Source organism: Lagopus leucura, unplaced genomic scaffold (assembly GCF_019238085.1).
Source record: "Lagopus leucura isolate 7727_CA_CO unplaced genomic scaffold, USGS_WTPT01 Super-Scaffold_73, whole genome shotgun sequence".
Classification (NCBI taxonomy): Eukaryota; Metazoa; Chordata; class Aves; order Galliformes; family Phasianidae; genus Lagopus; species Lagopus leucura.
The window spans coordinates 79,959,861-79,979,207 of NW_024962252.1; the positions used below are offsets into that span (position 1 = coordinate 79,959,861).

The 19,347-nt window shown below is 39.4% G+C and overlaps 1 protein-coding gene across 4 annotated transcripts in view; it reads right to left on the reverse strand.

Annotated features, from left to right (window-relative positions):
- Positions 1 to 19,347, reverse strand: part of EML4 (EMAP like 4) — a 153,395-nt gene that overhangs the window by 87,707 nt on the left and 46,341 nt on the right. The window contains exon 1 of one of the 4 annotated variants that reach the window (XM_042884465.1): positions 4,141 to 4,229. The exons of the other annotated variants lie outside the window; for them this stretch is intronic. Within the exon in view, the coding sequence (XP_042740399.1) occupies positions 4,141 to 4,207 (67 nt within the window). The 5' untranslated portion in view covers positions 4,208 to 4,229. Of the gene's footprint in view, positions 1 to 4,140; positions 4,230 to 19,347 lie in introns of those variants that run through there. 4 annotated transcript variants of the gene reach the window in all.

Here is a 19,347-nt window from a genome sequence, read left to right on the forward strand (position 1 = left end):
AAATTAGGGGTCTGTGCTGGGTCCGGTCTTGTTCAACATCTTCATCAATGACCTTGATGAGGGGATAATGGCCACCCTCAGCAAGTTTGCTGATGATACGAAGTTGGGAGGATTGGCTGACACGCCTGAAGGCTGTGTTGCCATTCAGCAAGACCTGGATAGGCTGGAGAGCTGGGCAGAAAAAAAACCGGATGAGGTTTAACAAAAGCAAGTGTAGAGTCTGCATCTGGGGAGGAATAATTCCATGCACCAGTACAGGTTGGGGGATGACCTGCTGGAGGGGAGCTCTGCGGAAAGGGACCTGGGTGTCCTGGTGGATGACAGGTTGGCCATGAGCCAGCAGTGTGCCCTTGTGGCCAAGAGGGCCAATGGCATACTGGGGCGCATTAAAAAGAGCGTGGCCAGCAGGTCGAGGGAGGTGATCCTCCCCCTCTACTCTGCCCTGGTAAGACCTCATCTGGAGTACTGCGTCCAGTTCTGGGCTCCCCAGTACAAAAAAGACAGGGATCTCTTGGAAAGAGTCCAGCGGAGGGCCACGAAGATGGTGAAGGGCCTGGAGCATCTCTCCTATGAGGAAAGGCTGAGTGAACTGGGTCTGTTCAGCCTTGAGAAAAGGAGACTGAGAGGGGACCTGATCCAGGTCTATAAATATCTAAGGTGTGGGGGGCAGAATGGCAAGGCCAGACTGTTTTCAGTGGTGAGTGGAGACAGGACAAGGGGAAACAGCTGGAAACTGCAGAATAGGAAGTTCCGCACAAATGTGCGCAAGAACTTCTTTACGGTGAGGGTGACGGAGCACTGGAACAGGCTGCCCAGGGAGGTGGTGGAGTCTCCTTCTCTGGAGATGTTCAAGACCTGCCTGGATGCCTACCTGTGCGACCTGCTGTAGGGAACCTGCTTTGGCAGGGAGGTTGGACTCGATGATCTCTGGAGGTCCCTTCCAACCCCTACAGTTCTGTGATTCTGTGATTCTGTGAAATAGCACTTGGATGATACATCCAGTGAAGCCTGGAACCAGAACAAGCTGGTCTAGCTTACAGTTCACCTCATTAAGCACAGGCTCAGCTAATGCATGAAGCAAGTAAATATTGCTCATTCCAATAGCCCTTATAATTACTTCATATAAAAGATGAATAAAAGGTTCATTTAACTCTGCCAAATTGGTAGGAGAAAGGAAATAGAGTTCTAGTAACCTGCTAAGGAAGTAGAATTAGAAACAAGCATACATTATTTTTCCATCTCTGGTAGAGTTATGGGTCCATGCTATTTTCATATCCTATAATGAGACAGGATTTCACCTCTAGACCTATCAGCAGACTCCTTATTGCAGGAGAAGGACACCAGTAAGAATGGCAGATGTCAGCATTTCCTTCCATAAAACACAGTATAAAAAATAAAGAAACGTATAGGAGAAAGGTGAATTCCACTCATCACTACTTTTAGAAAATCCAATTTCCAAGCACTTGGAGAGTTCAGTTATAGGCAGGAATGGCCAAGTCACAAATAATGCAAACCTTTGCATCTTCAACTCTTGGTGAATGCTGATCCTCTTGGTAGGGAACAGTCTGACCTTCTAGCAGGGCACTGATCTGTACCCTGACCTGTATAACCTAAACTAAGTTGTAGCCCAGATCTAATTTGATAGCCAAGATCTCTCTGAAGAGATGTGTCATAACATAAGCCTGGACTGTATTTTAATTGCAAAAGACTAATTAAATAAAGTATATAAAAAAAGAGTCATCAATATTAACACCAAACTAGCTTTCTTAAAAATGTGAATAAGCTTCCTATCAGCACTGACATCCCATTTATTAAAAGGAAGTTCTAGTTCTTCCCTGCTGAAAAAAATATATATATTTTTAGCTTTGCCAAGAAATGAGTGAGTGGATGTATGTACATACAATGATACTCAGAAATTAAAAAACAAAAAACAAAAACACACAAACACCAAAAGAGACAGATTTGAGTTTTGTTGGTATTTTTCTTCGATTTTGTGTTTGTCAAGCACAAACTAATTCACTGTTACAGGTAAGAGAGTAGCAACAGCTCTCATAACAAACTGTAACAGCTCTCATAACAAACTGTATCTCCTTAGAATCCTCAATAAATAAATAAATGTAAGAAGTTATTGCCAAAACTTTACCTAAAATGCCATATAATTTCTGCAAGGTCTTAATCTCCTTCACACATAAACAGCGAGAACACATATTGCCAAAAACCACCACCAACAAAAAAAAATCTACAACTTAATCTGAAGCTTTTTCCTATTTCTTGTTACTAGATGCCATCTTGTGAAGTTGCTAAAAGCCCTGGAGGCAAGGAACTCTTGAGAACGTGGTTAGAATTTTCATACGAACAAAGCTCTATGTAGATTCTCCATGATTGCACTTTTTCATTTCTGTAAGTTTACTTGACAGCCAGGGCACATTCCACAAAAATTTTATACAAGGGTACATTAGGTCTTATGACGTAAGTAGGAATGAAATTTTAAATCAGCAGAATATATTGCACTGCTAAAAATATCCAAAGTCACATTTTCTTTCAATTACAAATGCTGACTTGAACTTTCATTCAACAATATCTTCAGTTTTGTACCAAAATTTACTTTTTTTCCTAGAAAATTTTGATTAAAGTATAACGTATGTTTTGAGAAAAGAATATATTTCTTGCATCTTACTCTGCTAGATTTCTAGACAAATCTGAGGCCAGTCCATCATGTCACGCTTTCTTCCAAAACTCCGCGTATGCCTCAAACTCAAGCCTGAGACTGTGCTACAGTGATCAGTTGATCCCCAAAAAAAACCCTCTAAAAGCTATTAAAGTCAATGAAAATGTCTCTACATAATCCTAAAACTCATCAGTAATGATGCTGGCCAATTACAGCCATTAAGAATTTCTCTTCTGCTGAATTTGATACTGAAGATAAACTGTTAAACATTTGCCCCTTTTTACTCTGGCACCATAAAAAAAAAATCATATATGGCTGTATGAAACACTTGCAATTTTAAGATTTCCAATTCACCCTCCCTCTTTTTCCCTAGGGTTGCAACATCTTAAATTCTAAACTGAATGCTTTGAATTCTGAAGCAGATAAAGCTCAGTGCATTGCTCACTTTAAGAAAGCACACTGTGGCAAGGTCATTTCTCTCTCTCTCATTAAATACACATACAGATTTATGCACCGAGTACCTGCCCGTACTTATTTTTTTAAGGAAGTTTTCCTGTTGATAGATGTATTTTAGACAAAACATGTCTTACATCAAAACTGCACTAAAAGAACTGCTCAGAGAAGAGTGTTTCACTGGGAATAACACTTCTCTACTATACACAAGAACAATACACATGGTCACTAATTAATTTGGTTGTCTTTAATTTTCCTTTCCTAATAACTGAACTCATACTTTTGATAATAGCAAGAATGCTTCAATTAATCATCTGGTTTACACTGAACAGAGGTCAGCTTGATAGCAAGAGCTGAAAGAAAGGAAGTCTGTATTGAAAGATTTTAGATTTATGAGGACAGTGACAAAAATAAAAGTGAAAAAAAAAAATCTTACCTCTGAAGGGCAAATAAACATTTTACACACACAGAAATACAGTAACTTTAAACTGCAGCAGATAGAGTTATTTTCACCACCTATCTTGAATGAATCTTTGCTGCCTCCTGCCTGAGAGGCCCTTGAGAAGCCAATGCTTCCCTGCAGGGACTTCATGAAGCTCTCCTATCTGCAACATAAAATCGAGGTTTGGACCAAAGGGAGCACGCAGCAGCAGCTCTCCCCACGTGTGGAAGGGGTGCTTGGAGCACTCCTCTCTGGCAGCACACGACCCACTCTGGGATGTGCTGCCAAAGGCCACGCACACCACCAAAGCCACTGCATCAGAAACATTCTGCCCTGCCAATTATTTACCTCCCAGTCACCTTCCTGCTATTTCCTCTGCTATCCACAGATAGCAAATTTATTGGTTTCTCATAAAGTTTGCTCAAGGACACCACGCTGCAGCAAGCTATCTCAGCCACTCCACAAGCACACCTTGCCAGCTGCTAGCAAGGCTGCAGTCAACTCCACCACCCGGATAAATCTTCCCCCTTCAATACGAGCTTTTCCTCTCCCCTGCCCAGAGGTGACCGTACTTTACCCCTGCAGAAGCTCCCCAGTGCCGCAGGATCGCAGCCGACTGCCAGGCAGGGCAAGCTGCCCTCCATTGCTGGCCCCCAGCTTGGCCCCTCTGCCTGCAACCCTGGCCAGAGGCTGGAGGGGGTGGGATGGGGACAAAAATCCCAGGCTGCCGCAGGGAGTGGCTTGCCCTCCAACGTCAGAAACACACCAATAAAGGCACTTACGAGTGCATGCAGAGCAGAAATACTTCATCGTGCACTAGCTATCCATCAGCGATCCCAACATTACGACTTTCTTGCCCTTCCCCCCTCCCCCCTTAGGGGAAGCAGAATTTACCAGCTGTTCTTCAACCTGCTTGAAAGTCAGAAAATGGCCATTGTTTACATACATACACAGGGTCTTGTAGCGCTCTCCATTTAAAACTAAAACAATTAGGCTGTCGCACAGATATACCCTGCTGTGTCTCTTCCAGAGAGACAACACTGCAACACATTCACAGAGAACATTAAGCACAGCTTTAATATTGTGATGGTAGCTACAAAAAGACAACAGCAGTCTATTTGCAATAAGTCTGAACAATAAGAAGCACTGCAGATAGCTAATGATGAGGATTTTTATATTTGGTCAATCCAAAGAAAAAATTATTGTTCCAGAGAATGTCTATTTGTGTCAAAGAAAACCAATCTTAAAGCAGTAAAAGCACAATATGAAATGAAAAGTTCACACAGAGGGGAGGGCAACAGGGTGGCTATTTGTTTAATATTATATTGGAATATTTTTCCTATGACATCTTTCAAGGCAAAAAAGCAATGACGTCACTAGCAGTATATTTGCATTCATTTCATTAAAATGAAGCAAAGTACCAGGGGTTTAAGAGCAGGAGCTTTGCAACGCTATCATTCTGTTAAGTGGAAGAGACCTCGTATCACAAATGCATTACAATCTATTTAGTGCGATCGTGATTTTGTCTGCCTTGCAAGATGAAGCACAGCCAGATGAGAACTAATGAATGCAACATGTGTTCATTCTTTTGGTAGCCATGCCTGCAGCCAGTTGGCAGAATGAATGCAGCAAGATAAATGTCAAAACAAAGCTATTTGTGAATATGTATTGCATATATTTTGCCTCATCTCTCTATTATTCTTTGAATAGTTAGTTTTCAAATGCTGTAAGCACGTTAAATACTGCCTGATTTAAGCTATTATTTCCAACAAGATAATGAAAAATACATAGGGGAAGTTCATGACTCCATTCAAAAACAAGACAGGCAGAATTTTTTTCTATGCTCACAAACAAACAGTTGATAAGAAGGTTCATAAAAACACATAGTTAAGAGAGAGCACCAAGAGTTTGGAATTTCTTACCCTGGAATTATCCATCTGCATAATTCTAATAGTACCTTCATTTTCTGCAGTTCCTGGAAGAACTACAGGAACCACACTGGAGGAACTGACCTCTGCAGTGGTTTGAAAAGCCAAAGCCAAACATAAATATCAGGAAAAAGCCCAGACAGTCAGCTGAACACAACTCTCCTATATTAAGCAAGACAGACAATGACTGTGATTAATAATTGTAATAAAAAGAGCCTAAGAAACTGAATGATGGAAAGTGATAAAGGGCAAAAGGCAAGGGAACAATTAAGTAAACAGCCCTAAGCCAAGATACTCAACACACAGCTGCAGCACTGGGATTGACCAAGACCCCCTGCTTTCCACTTATCCTAACCAACATGTTGCATCACATTATTAGAGGAAAAAATCCTCATTGCAAGATGAAACACTGAGTGTTATCTTGGGTGGGCTGGATGCACAGATACATTTTAGATTTTAGTATCCCTTAATACTTAGCACAATTACAAAATATGGGAAAAATCCATCATCAGGCTGTTCCCGTCTCAACAAAAGAAAAAAAAAACTGCAGTAGGGCAGTAAGCTTCTTGAAGAAGTCTCATCAGAAGGCTAGTGTTTGAAGATAGTTTTCAGACACCCCAAGTATCCTTGCTTACCCTGAAAACTCTCATCCCACCTGCCATATACTGCCCACTAATTTGAGGACCTGGGTCACAATTCCTTCATTTACCTTTAAATCTTTCATGAAAACCTTGACCTCTCATTTGGACTTTTCCTTGCCCATCTCCAGCCAGTACCTTCCTTCCTAAGCCATCTCCCTCTTGCAAAACAGGTGTCTACCTCTAACAGACCTAAGCAACATCTCAGGCTTCCCTTCTCTTGCAGTATTTTAGCACAACTCACATTTAAATAAAACACACACAATGTAGGCAAGTAACCTTTGCCGAGGAAAAAACTCCCTATGTGTTAACAGTGCAAAGCACATGTTATACCCATGAAAAAGAAAAAGAAAAACCAACAACCTTTTCAATCTAACATAATAAAGCACATTAAAGATCAGGAGTAGAACCAAGCATGTTGAAGAAACATGGTTTGGTTTTGTTTGATGAGTGGGGGGGGGGGGTTCTTTTTTGGTTTTGTTTCTTTGGTTTTGCTTTGTCTTTTTTTTTTTTTTTCCCTGGGTTTCTGTCACCAACATGGGAATTTTCTAGAACATTACACGTCTGGTAAGAACAGTGGATGTCTCAAATACTGCAGAAGCATCAGTCAGATGATGAGCCTAAGGAAAGAGTCCTTTGAGACACTTCAGCTTTTTAAGCACCAAAACCCTCTCCAAACCACACAGTCTTCAGAGGTGGGGGCACATGGTTCCTCTGACTTTTGAGGAAAGCCACAGCAAGACCCAGACTCTTTTGAGTCATCTCTCATGCAAAGAAGAGGAAGCAGATTCCCTGCCACTCTGCCATTATTTTTCAGCGTCCCAAATCCAGCCGAGTGACCTGGGGTACCCCCCAAAAGCTACTGTCCCTCAAGCCACACAGGCCGAGGAATGGACATGGTCTTCCTGCATTATCATTTGTAACTGAAAATCAAAAGAAGATGGTTGAGTTTCCTTGGTAATGATCCTGCTACACAGAAGGTATCTGCAGTTGTATGAAGGTTGGAAAAGGTCTACCCATGTTTTCATGGAACAGGATCTCTACCTCCCTGCACAGCAGGTTGTAGAAACCACAGATGACATGTGAGGTAGATATGTTGCTTACGCCATTATAATAACCCCTCCATAATACTAATAATCCCTCCAAAATAATGCTCCCACCTATCTTTCTTTAAAGATAAAAGGTGTTTTTTTGTTTTTTTTACACCTGTTGCTACTAATATCTCTAATCAATATAAAATAATCAAGTATACAGAGATGAATTTAACGACTCTTCGAATTGCAAGAAGGAACGTGAGTCAATAGTATTTCTTCACATATAAGAAACTGATTGTGTTTCTGCTGGAAAACAATCCTTCAATTATTTTGCTTTCCTCTTTCTGAAAAGGAACTGCAACCACATTTCAGTTGACAATTACCTTCCGGACCAAAGGTATCGCATTCCAGCAGCTGCTGCGTCACTGCTGCACCCTACCTCCAACCCATGAAAGAGAGAACAGTAATTTCTTCAGTGATCACCCAAATTCTTTAGAGAAATGAAGTCATCCAGCATAAAGCCTCATCAGTCAATAGCAGCTCTGCCTTCAGGTAATGGAAAGCAATTGTGAAACAGCTAGACTTGTAAATAGCACCTCATTGCCACTTCACTGCCAGAAAACAAGAGCAAGAACTGATACAGAAGACTGGAACACCAGGAGTTTGCAGTGCCAGGGAAGGCAGTGCACACCCACAAGCCACTGGACCTATGCTGAACTCCTCCATCCTATGGGCATTTTTCCTAAACTACAGCTAACAAGCAGAAAATGCGAGAAACAAGACACCTGTATCCAACCTGTAAAAGCCATCCTGAGGCTGCCTTCCAGAACTAAACCATAGTGGTGGCTGTGCAATCGGCCACCCTCAAAATCTGGAGAAGAATTATTTGTTTTTTTCCTTTTTCCCCCCTCTAGAACATTATATAATCAGTGGGAGGAGGGGACGGGAAGAAAGCAATAAAAAGCAAATGCACATGTATTTTAAGAGTAACCACCTGACAGTTCTTGCTATATGGTTATTCAACTGCATCAGCTGCCCACTCAGAGCCCTGTCCAGGTGGCAGCACACTAATGGGCAGAGCAGGAGGGGTGATAGTGCTAGAGGCTGGTGTTTCACCAACCATAACATCAGACAACAGCTGTAGCATGCCTTCCGCTGCCTGCTAGCAGCAGTTGCAAAGCAGACTGCTTGCAGCTGCTTTCCTGCCTACCCATCAAACGCAATAAGGAAATGGCCAACAAACAAGATGAAAACGTATTAAATCTAAAACACAGCCAGGAAAAGTGAATTTTTCTTTGGGCATATGTTCCAGAGCACAGCTGTTGCATATTCTACATAGAGGCCAGTGAAAATGTGCAACCCTGCCCCCTGAGAAAGAGAAGAGCATGAGCACAGCATCCCCGCCAGGAGTAGCCTGTATTTTTGGAGATCATTGTAGTTTCATCCTTGGTCCAAAACCCACTTAGATTTGAATACACAAATGGTATTTCCAAAGCTACTGGTAAACCATGCTACATCGTTAAACACATTGCATTCTCCTTCTCTGAAAGTAATCAGCAAAATTACGATTGTTCATGTAGAAAAGTAACTGGCAGTCTTAGTCACACAAAGCCCTGGTATGGACTAGCCATGGTGAAGTGTCCAGGTGTCAAACCACTCAGCTCACTTCTGCAAAAAGTGGGGGGGGAGGGGGATGGGGAGGATGAACCAACTGCAAAAGATGTTTTTTGACAAAGCACTTTCAAAATAAAGTATCTAATTCTAGAAACATTACAGTGTTTAAGAGTTGTATATTCTTTCAAAATGAGTAAATATCTTTCTTGCCTATCAAAACATCTCCTAATGTTGGCTGTTGCCGTATGTTGATTATTATTGCTACTTTTAAAAGTCACTCTAAATTTAGCATGGAAAGAAATACAACAATAAAATTTGAAACTAGTCCACTATTCATGACAGAGAGTTTCTCATTTACTATCCACTTTAAAATGCTGAGGAACTGGAAAAGCTGTTATGAAAACAACACTAATAAAAAAAAAAAGAGAGATCTTGGCCTCAAAACTAATGATCATGGAGGATGACAAGCAAGAGATTTGCTGATGCACCTAGTGCTCAGTGCACCAGAGCGATGCAGTCCCTATCATGCACAGAAAGGTGCTGTGTGGGCAGCAAGGACTGGAAATACAACCCACAGGTTGGCTCTGATGTAACCACTCATCAAGTAACAAATCAATGAGGGAGAAAAGACACAGGTACTATTCTGGCTTTGCCCAGATAGCTTTCATTGTCTAGACTCCTACATACACTATCAGAACTCACATACCCACTTGAGCAGTGGGGTGATTGCCCACATTTGGGACCTCACTGTGTAAACATCGTATCTCCTATTTAAATATTACCTAGTACACGCAAATGTGATGTAGGTGTCAGACCTTCAACTATTACAACACCTCAGAGTTTGACCTTATCAGGATATCATTTACAGCCACAGTTTTGACATATTACATTTAACAGGTGTACAGTCCATAAATTAATTACCCTACTGATGGCACAGGCTATCAAACGAAGTGGTTTAAAGGGAATCTGAAAGGACACTTTTATATCTGTCATTCCTTCAAATGTATACCAGTCAGCATATTTTGTACTCAGTAAACTGGGTCATAATAATAAACATCATAGCCTGTTTACAAATAAGAGGACTGAGATATTGTGAAATCCTAAGGTAGGGCTTATGACCTATATCGTAGAATATAACAGATATCATACCTATATTAAAAAAAAAAAAAAGGTTGGAAGCTTCCCGTGCACGTCTCATTTTTCAGTTGTGTTCTCAGTATTATATTTCACCTTCACTTTAAAACTTGGTGAATGTAACACAGGAGACTGACTGAAGCAGATCACTGGGGAAAAAAAGGACCATTAAGAACAAGTCACACTATTTTCAAAACTGTCATTAGAAGGAACTAGCTTGGTTCACCACACATCCAAAGTCAAGAGACCTTTCAACCAAGTTAAAAAACTATATGCCAAGCTAGAAGTCATGTTTATTTCTAAGTTTGAATAACATTACCAAGATGAAATTAGAGATTGATTGCTGATTTATTCCTCCCGCATGAAAAATTAATGTTACAAAAAAACTGGCACAACTGATACTTTGGGCAGCGTCTCTGGAGGAAAAAAAAACAAACAAGGGATAACAAGAAACACCATACAGCCTATGCCACTGTAACTGATAGGTCTTTTACATGTCAAGACTGAGGTCAGCCTTTGAATACAGATATGCATATGTGGATATTGCCATAAAATATTCTATTGGTCAGGACAAATTATTTCTTCCTTTGGATCATCAATTCTGTTATGACAGTTCAAGGTCAAAGCAAGAACAAAATGAACAACAACAAAAAAAGAGAAAACAAAGAACATGCTTTGGTGTGCAGTGGTAAAGGTCTTGCTTTGCCACTGTGATGTAGACAACAATGTATCACGTCAAGGAAAAAGCCAACAGCAAAATAGAGAAGGTTTTTGGTGGCATTAAGAAATAGTAGAATTGTATTTTCCAAGAATCCAACTTACTACTGAAGCTTCAGAGACCTACCAAAGGTCAGACGTGACAGGAATTAAACAGTATTGTATTACATGAGGGACATTTTCATACTCGGCAAAACCATCATCCAGGAGGCGGTGCCGGTGGCCGCAGCATGTGACTGAGCTCGCTGTGCCCTTTATTCTCTGTAAGTTTCATACTATGTTCTATCTAGCCATCTTTGAACATCAAGGGCAAGAAAACAAGAAAGCAATCCAAAACATACTGATGTCAATGGGAACATACACACTTTAGCAGAAATTTAAGCCCTCTTTAGACATGAAGTTAATCCATCTGTTCTTTGACAAGGATGAAAATCCACATTCCAAATGAAAAAAATACCAGACATGATGGGACCAAAATCAAATTCTTCACTAACACAAGAAACAACAACACAGACTGATGCAAGCTCCAAACGGCAGAGGATAAGCAATGTAATCTGCTCTAGCATTAACAATGCATAGAAACTAAACTACTATTTTCTAAAATTAAAATATTTTCTAAATACAAGGAGTATTCTTAAACCATTAAGTTACTACACTTCATTTAACTAGCTTCATAACTACTTATGTGGAAGTTTACATGATCAAGATTGATGGAATCACAATTCTACCACAAGATTTTTAGATTGAAGCTTGACAAATAACATGAACATAGTGCTTAGATTTCAACTGTGTATTCTCTATAGAACATACTATAAACTCTTATCAATGATTAAAGACGATTAAAGCACTCAAAAAAGCCAAGCTGAGGATCAAAGAACTGGACTTGGTTGTAGAGCTTTTAAATTACATTTTCAAATTATAAAGCATTCTTTATATTTACAGGGTATGTTTTCCTTAATATTCCAACCTTAGTAAAGTGCTCTGAATTACTTATCAAAAGTGATTTTTTGTTTTAAAGCACAAGTTACACACAACCATCAGAATACTCACTCCAGAATACAAGGCACTCTAAAATCCACACATTCTTCCTTCTTCTAATCTCAAGCCAGAAGAATTTTTTTTTCTAAAAACAGTCAAATCATCTCCACAGCTTCCAAAGTTTGCCAAAATAAAACTTCAGAAGACAAACTATAACGGTGATTTATTTGTCAGTGAGTATGTAGTCAACACAGTAGCCTAAAGTACACTGAGCAACTGACAATATTACATCTTCAGCACAAGTTTTACTTGGTAGAAATATTTTGCCTAGTATTTTTATAAACAGGAAGACTCAGCTATTTCCTTCAGCTAAGTGCTGGAGAGTTACTAAAATAAGACAGCCTTCAGCAAAATCAACTTGAAAGTAACAAACCTGAAAAGCAGGACATTTTAACACCAGCGTAAGAATAGTTCTCCGTTGGCTGTATTTACAGCTCAAAAACTTTTTTTTTTTCTTCCTACTTTCAACATAAATGAAAACTTCTACAGGAAAACACACAAATTACATTGTAGGATACCAGAATGAAAGCAGTATTAGGTAGCAGTGAAAAGAGACTGAAATATCAAGGAAAACAGAAATTCAGTTACTTTTTCAGAAGTCTTCTCTAGAAGTTCTTCAGACACCATTTGAGGATGCTTTCAGCTTACAAGGCAATAGATTTGAAGAAAGCCAAAAAGACATCATCCACTCAAAAAAATAAAATCTTCCACTTCAGTTCAGTTACCCCAAATTCCACCGCCCAATACAAAAATATAATTGCACAATGTTAAACAGCAATTAATTGTTGCCAATCATGAGTAGCACTTGAATAACTAAGATATATCTGGAAAAAAAAAGTAGATCTCTGTATCTAAAAAGTAATCCTTAAAATAACTGCTTTGTGTCATTTTTTCTTCTCTATCACTCTACAACTCCTTGTTGTAGTTTACAGCCCCACAAGGAGGCTCCCAGTGAAGCCCAGCCCCTCTAAAACAAAGACAAAATACAGTAGTTGTGGATTGCAAATGATGACACATAACATCTGCCAAGATTTTCTGAACTGAGGAATTCCATACATATCAGAACTTTTAACAGAATTCAAGTCCTTTCTTCCCTCCCACCAAAGCAGGATCACTTGATTTAACCCACTTGACGTGTAATCAGGCAATAGACTTCACCTGCTTTGTCAGTTACAAGTGGCCAGGGTTAGGTTCCATTAAAGCAAATTGCAGGTTTTAAAGCATACCTGCATACCATCAATTGGATAAAATCAGTATCATCTCACAGGATCCTCAAGAGCCACAGAGGATACTAGCATTGGAAGGAGGTGGGGGAATTTCAGAGAAGACTGAATTAAACAGCAATTTGAAGGAAGCATCTTGTTAATTTCTGTCTTCATTAATTTAATTAGATCTATGGTATTGAAATGAATGTGAGAAAACAAAACACTGCTAATTTGCATTGTCTCCTTCCTTTTCTCATTTAAAAATCAATTGCTATATCCTTCAGCAGGACATACATTACAAAGAATGAGCTAGCCAAACAAGGGCCTGAATTTGCAGCCTGATGCTTATCACTAGCTCCAAGATCCACACAAGCTGGCCTGGACACCTCTGAGACTACTGAGCACCGGCATCACAACAACATGTGATGAGCATTTGCTTTGCAGAAAACTCAGATCCTAACTTCTTTAAAAATAACAGATGCCTGAATGTATACTGGCAATACATTTTCAAGGTTAATAAGGTGTTTATTTTGGTGAATCTTTCCATCCTACCAGAAGAGACCTTTAAACCCAAACAGAACCTGGCACTGCACACACCACACATGAACACATATGGTGTGGAGCCAGTTGACGTAGTCATGTCAGAGCACAGTGGCACAGCAGCACAGCTCTGCTGATCTCCAGACAGTTAGGAACTGTGCACCTATGTGGGATGAGCCCAGCCATCCCCAAAATGTGCCTTGTAAGGTCTGCATAGAACTGCTTTCAAGGCGTCCCCCTTCGATAAACGGGTTTGAGTAGAAATAACCCATGCATGGCATGAAGCCCTACAGTTGGGGTCTGGCTTAGGTCATGAGGGAGTTAGCAGTTCAAACTAGATTCACTGTTGGCAGATTTGATTTTGTAGCAAATGTTTAGGTCCTGCTGCCCCGTTGTGCAGGAAGGGCCCAGCCTGGGTGGAGGGAATGCGGCACTCCTGGCAGGGCCTATTGCCATCTCCTGAGCTGTAGTTTAATACCACATGGCAACTTCTGTAAGTTTCTAAACCAAGGCACCCTCACAAAGACTTCTGAACAAGTATTTCAGTAAAATTATAGCTAAGAAGCAGTTGAACATCTCATGCTACCATAAACATGTGACTCTATTATTCCTTCTTCTATAGCATCATGTTCCCACCAATTGAGTCTCAGATCTACTTTTGTGAAATGAATGGCTAATATTATTCCATCAGAGTTTAAACAAATTCTGTTTTGCAAATTATTCAAGCAATCTATTTTTCTCACATTTGTTTTGCCAGAAAGAAAATTAAGTTATAAATTCATAAAAATGACAAAATTAAAATTATGCTGGCTTAATCAAGGTCCTTAGGGGGAAAAAAAAAAAAAAAAAAAAAAAAAAAAAAAAAAGTTTCATGGTACCATATGAAAAAGGCTCAAAACAGGTTTTACCGATGTGCTACTTTCTCAGATGAATTTCACTAATGGGCATTAAAATAGAAGGCAAGCCTACATGTGAAATTACTTTGTATTAAAGAGTAACACATTGAGATCAGTCTGCTTTTCCCCATAGGTAAATATAAACCTGAAAATTGATCCACTGCAGTTAATTCATCACTAAAATGGTATTTACAATCAGGGACGTTTTCCTCAAAGCAAAAAAGTCACTGATTTGTCATTTATGTATTAGCTCTACCTTAAGTAGGAAAGGTGAGAAGGTATAACTGAAGTCTAAAAAATAAATAACGTTGCAGTTAATAATAGCATCACCTTTCCCCAGATAGGCTGTGGCTCCAGTACTGTTATAGATACCATCCACTCGTGTTATGGAATGAAGTAAACTAATTCCCTAAGCGAGGCATTCCTTTTTTCAATTTGTTATTATTACTTTTAATTCCATCTCTAAAGGCTCCCTGATGTTCTCACTTAAGAAGCACAATCACCTTCACAGGGTAAAAAAAAATTCTTCTACAATTGCAAGTATTTTCCAAGATACAGGGGAGTCCAGAATGAAGCTCCACATAGGTCAGCTGGATACAGGCACTAGATATCAGGCTTTGTTCAGTGAGATAGCAGCTTCAACTGAACAACTATAAACAGTATCAGTTTCAATTAAATACGTTTGTTTAAACTATATATCATGTGACAGGCATCCTCTGCATGCAAGAATGTAAAACTTATTAAGCAGATCTTAAGTATAAGGCCAGCCTAAAAACATTATTAGGAATTATTAGGAGGGGGTACATGTGTTTTGATAATCTTGTGTTTGTTATATCAGATTCTTCTTATCCTGTGTGCCCTGGTTAATGCTGCACCCTACAGCTGTGCTATCTACATGCTTTCTCCTTTTGCAACTTTGAGAGCTGCAGACTTCCTGCTTTTATTGAATGCACACAGAGATCCTCTTCATCATGATTCACAGCTTCACAAAGAGTGACTTTAGGAAAAACCAAACTCTTGAAACATTTGCCATAAAGTTATGCCCCTCAGCAATGCAGCTGATGATGATGCACAAAATAATACTAAAGAGCTACTCGAGGTCTCCTCCTCTAGCAGGATTGTTGGACTTCAGTCACTGAATACATGGCTCGTGGTAAAGGTCACTGCAGCTTGGTGCGTCAAAACACTTACTTGAACATTCACAGCAAAATGAGCAAAGTGCTTTATTTTTATGGGCCATATCAATTGTTCTAACGAATGCTGACCCTATCTTCTACAAACAGAGCAGGGTTTGATTGCACTACAGCATTAAGCAGACAGCTTTTAAAATTCTATTAAACCTGAGCACCTGTTTGAACTGCAACCGACTGTGTTGGAAAAGACTGAAGCAGGTGCCATTCTACAAAATAACCGGTATTCCTATATGTAGGAAGATACATTTCCAAAGTAAATACAAAGGAGGTAACTGAAAAGAAAGAATCCAGTTTGCTTTTTTTTAAAACCTTCTCACAAACAAACACAATTTCATGTGTTCATAATGCAGAGGTACATCATAGCCTCCCAGACACCTAGACACCGACACTAAACCTTGAACAGTGCCAGGACGTTCCTCAGGCAAATCACTCAGCTGCAATGCTCTTCCAGCAAGCACAGGGCAAAGCTGCTTCCAGCTCTGTGACAGACATGACACACACATCACTCCAGCGAGCAGCAGGAAAACAGGCATTGTGAGCTGCCATCCCTGCTTGCACTGAGGGTCTAGTTCCATTTCCCAGCTCCTCCAAGAATAATGACACTAATACTGGCTACTTCTCTTCAAGATTGTGCACAAAGGTTGTCAATGCCACAGGTACAGGAATAGAGAAAAATTTGTACTGCATATAAGTGTGTGCACACACACGTATGTATATACATATGTGTATACATGCATGAATCTGCAACCCACAAAACCAGGCAATTCTCTGGTTCCTCAGAGCATCACACTTAGTGTGCATCAAAGATAAGGCCAGCACCAAAGCAGAGCATGCATCTGTTCAATGCTCATAAGAGAAAGAAAGAAAATAACCATACAAGCAAGAACACAAAACATCACAAGTGAGTTGTTTTTGGTTTTGAGACCCCTTACTGTGGGAGAGATTATACCCATATCTTTTTAGACCTCTAGAAGGAATAACATAGAACTTGGCTCAACTGCTCCTCCTGAATGGCCAGGCATCCTCCCCTTTATTTGCTGGCACCAATATTAACAGCATGATCAGCTATTCAGGGAGCAGCAACAGCATGGTGCAAGGATAAATCACAGTGCATTAGAAGAAGCTGTTATGCAGGATGCATTCAACTTCCTCTTCCTTCTCATCAAAAAAATAAACAATATATATCACAATTAGTTATTCCAAATGTAATCAAATCCTGCCTGACATCGAGACTCGCTGAGGCCTTCCCTTTGCCCATCGCTCTCCATAAACCATAAACCTTAAAAAAACAGTGCATAACATCTACACCCACCAAACATACAAATAAAGCAAAGGAAGCCATGTACAAAAAAAAAAAAAAAAAAAAAAAAAAAAAAAAGCCAAACCAAAGCAAAACCAGCTGGTACACATATGGATCTGGGCAACCCTTCAGTGAAGCAACCATTTGGAAATGGTATATCAACTTAAGAGAGCAGATCCAAACTTCTTGTAACACATGAAAGTTTAAACAATTCAACATTTACACATTTTCACAGCACAGCTAACATCTATCACTCTGCTTTTAGAAAGTTTAGGAAGAAGAGTCACTAACAACTACATATACAGCACATGCACTGTCAAATATATACATTACTGGGTGCAGAGAATTAGAAAAATTTGAGTCAGTTACTGGTGTGATTACACATTTTATATGCATCCTTGTGTTCCTAAGCCCTCTCATCTCCTAGAATTACAATTAATGGCATAGGGATCACATCTGCAAGAAGAATAGGACATCAACTTGTTTTTAGGCAATCACGTTTCTCATATGGTGGTTATAGATCTGCCAGAATTTCTCCTATAAAAGTATTTCCAGCCATTTCAGCTCAATGTTTCTAACCCTACAGCAATAGTCCACTGCAGAAGTTTTATTATTTTGCTATTTGATTGTTTGTTTGTTTTTAGTATTACATCTCCACATTTCTCTTGCATGATGAATAGTTTTCCACAGTAAGATGATGAATGTCTTGCCACAGTGAGCACTAAGTAGATTCAAAAGAAGTATTAGCACCACAAAAAGCTATCTTTTGCTACATCAAGAAATATAAGAAGTAGATTAAGAGAAAGATAACCTTTGGGAGGTAGTCAATACTTACACAGTGGCTAATACTGCCAGGTAAGATAGTTAATGCTGGATGAGGAAAAATAAAGGAAGTACTAAAACATGCATCTTATACAGTGGATCTATCTGTCAGACTTAGTTGATGTAGAATGACTCAGTAATTGACCATATCAGCAAGTTTAAGAGCTCAACTTCCAGTATTTCACTGCCACAAAAGAGTTCAACTTGGGTGCAGTATGCAGAGCCAGATACTGTGTGGCAGTAGGTGACACCATCACATATACCAGCAGCAACACAGACACAGGCACCAAAGGTTACAAGGCAATTAAATGTAAAGGAACGAGGAAGCACCACATACCAGTTATATGGTTAGGAAATAATGGTTGAAAGAAGTAACAAATTTTTGGCAATTACAACTCAGGGGAACAACTGGGACTCTGCAAAGACTAACACCTAAACAAGAACTGCAGTCCACAGAACAGCCCCATCATCACTGATCACCATCACTGAGAAATGTGAACTCCTAGGAAACCAGCATATCAAATGAAAAGAACACAAATAATAATTAAAAAAAAAAAAATCACAAAGTAATGGCGTGATAGCTGGAAGACTCTTTTGGCCATCAATCACCAGGGATTTTTTTGTCAGTTGTTTTGTCAGTGGCTCAAGCAGCCACAAGCCAATTTCACACATACAAGCCTATGGCCATTTCACATCACTTCATAGGAACATGCCCAAATGTCTAGAATTTGGGGAGTCTTAAACCTCAAGAAACTACTGTCATTTGTTAAAGGGCCTGATGGCTCTGAACTGTTTCAGAAGGTGTTTATACACCAATTGAAAGCCACCCCCCCCCCTCCCCTCTCAGTTTTTGGATTTGTTTACCAAGCTAAAGAATTAAACCTGGTGACAAATATTCTTGCAACCTAGATGTATAACTACCTTATCAGTAATGTTACTTTTATATATAAATAAGCGGAAAAGCTTTCAATACAAATTGGAAAAAAAGAACTGCAAGCACGTTTCAGAGCTTACAGGGTACAACCATAAAGAAAAAACAACTAAAAGTCTACTTGAGGTGAATTATGCAAAAGAAATCAGGGAGGTATAAATGTTACTGTGCATTTCAGCTTCGAAAAAGGACAGAAAGGCAGCTGCACACTGAGGTTTGAGAGGATGTTAAGGAAAAAAGATGCAGGAACAAATACTAAAGCAAATACTTTGCCTTCTGTTTAAATAAAGATAATAAAACGGTACATTGAAAATGAGGATAGGATAATGGTTATTACCACATACCCTGTGGAAACAAAATGAGAACATTTACAAAAACTAAATGAGGGGATCTGGATAATCTCCATCCCACAGTGCTGAAATAATTGGCACATGTAACAATGACAGATATGCCAAAAATCATTAAGAGAGGGAGGGGGGAATGAAGTAGTTTGGGAGAGAAGGAAGAAAATCTTGGCGCTACAAGCATGCTACAATGAACTTGATACTACAAGATCTGAAAAAGAAATCAAGGAAATGTAGTAGTGAAATGAACACTGAAATGAAGGTAAATTTAATTTTAATAGCATAATTTATTCATAGAAAAAGAATAATACAAATAATACAGCAAGCTTAAACCAGAGGTAAAGCAAGGACTGATGTGGTCTCTCTTGGAATAATATTTAAGGTGGAGATCTGTAACACTTGAAAGACAAAAAAACAAAAACAAAAAAAAAGCACTAGCAGAAATACTGG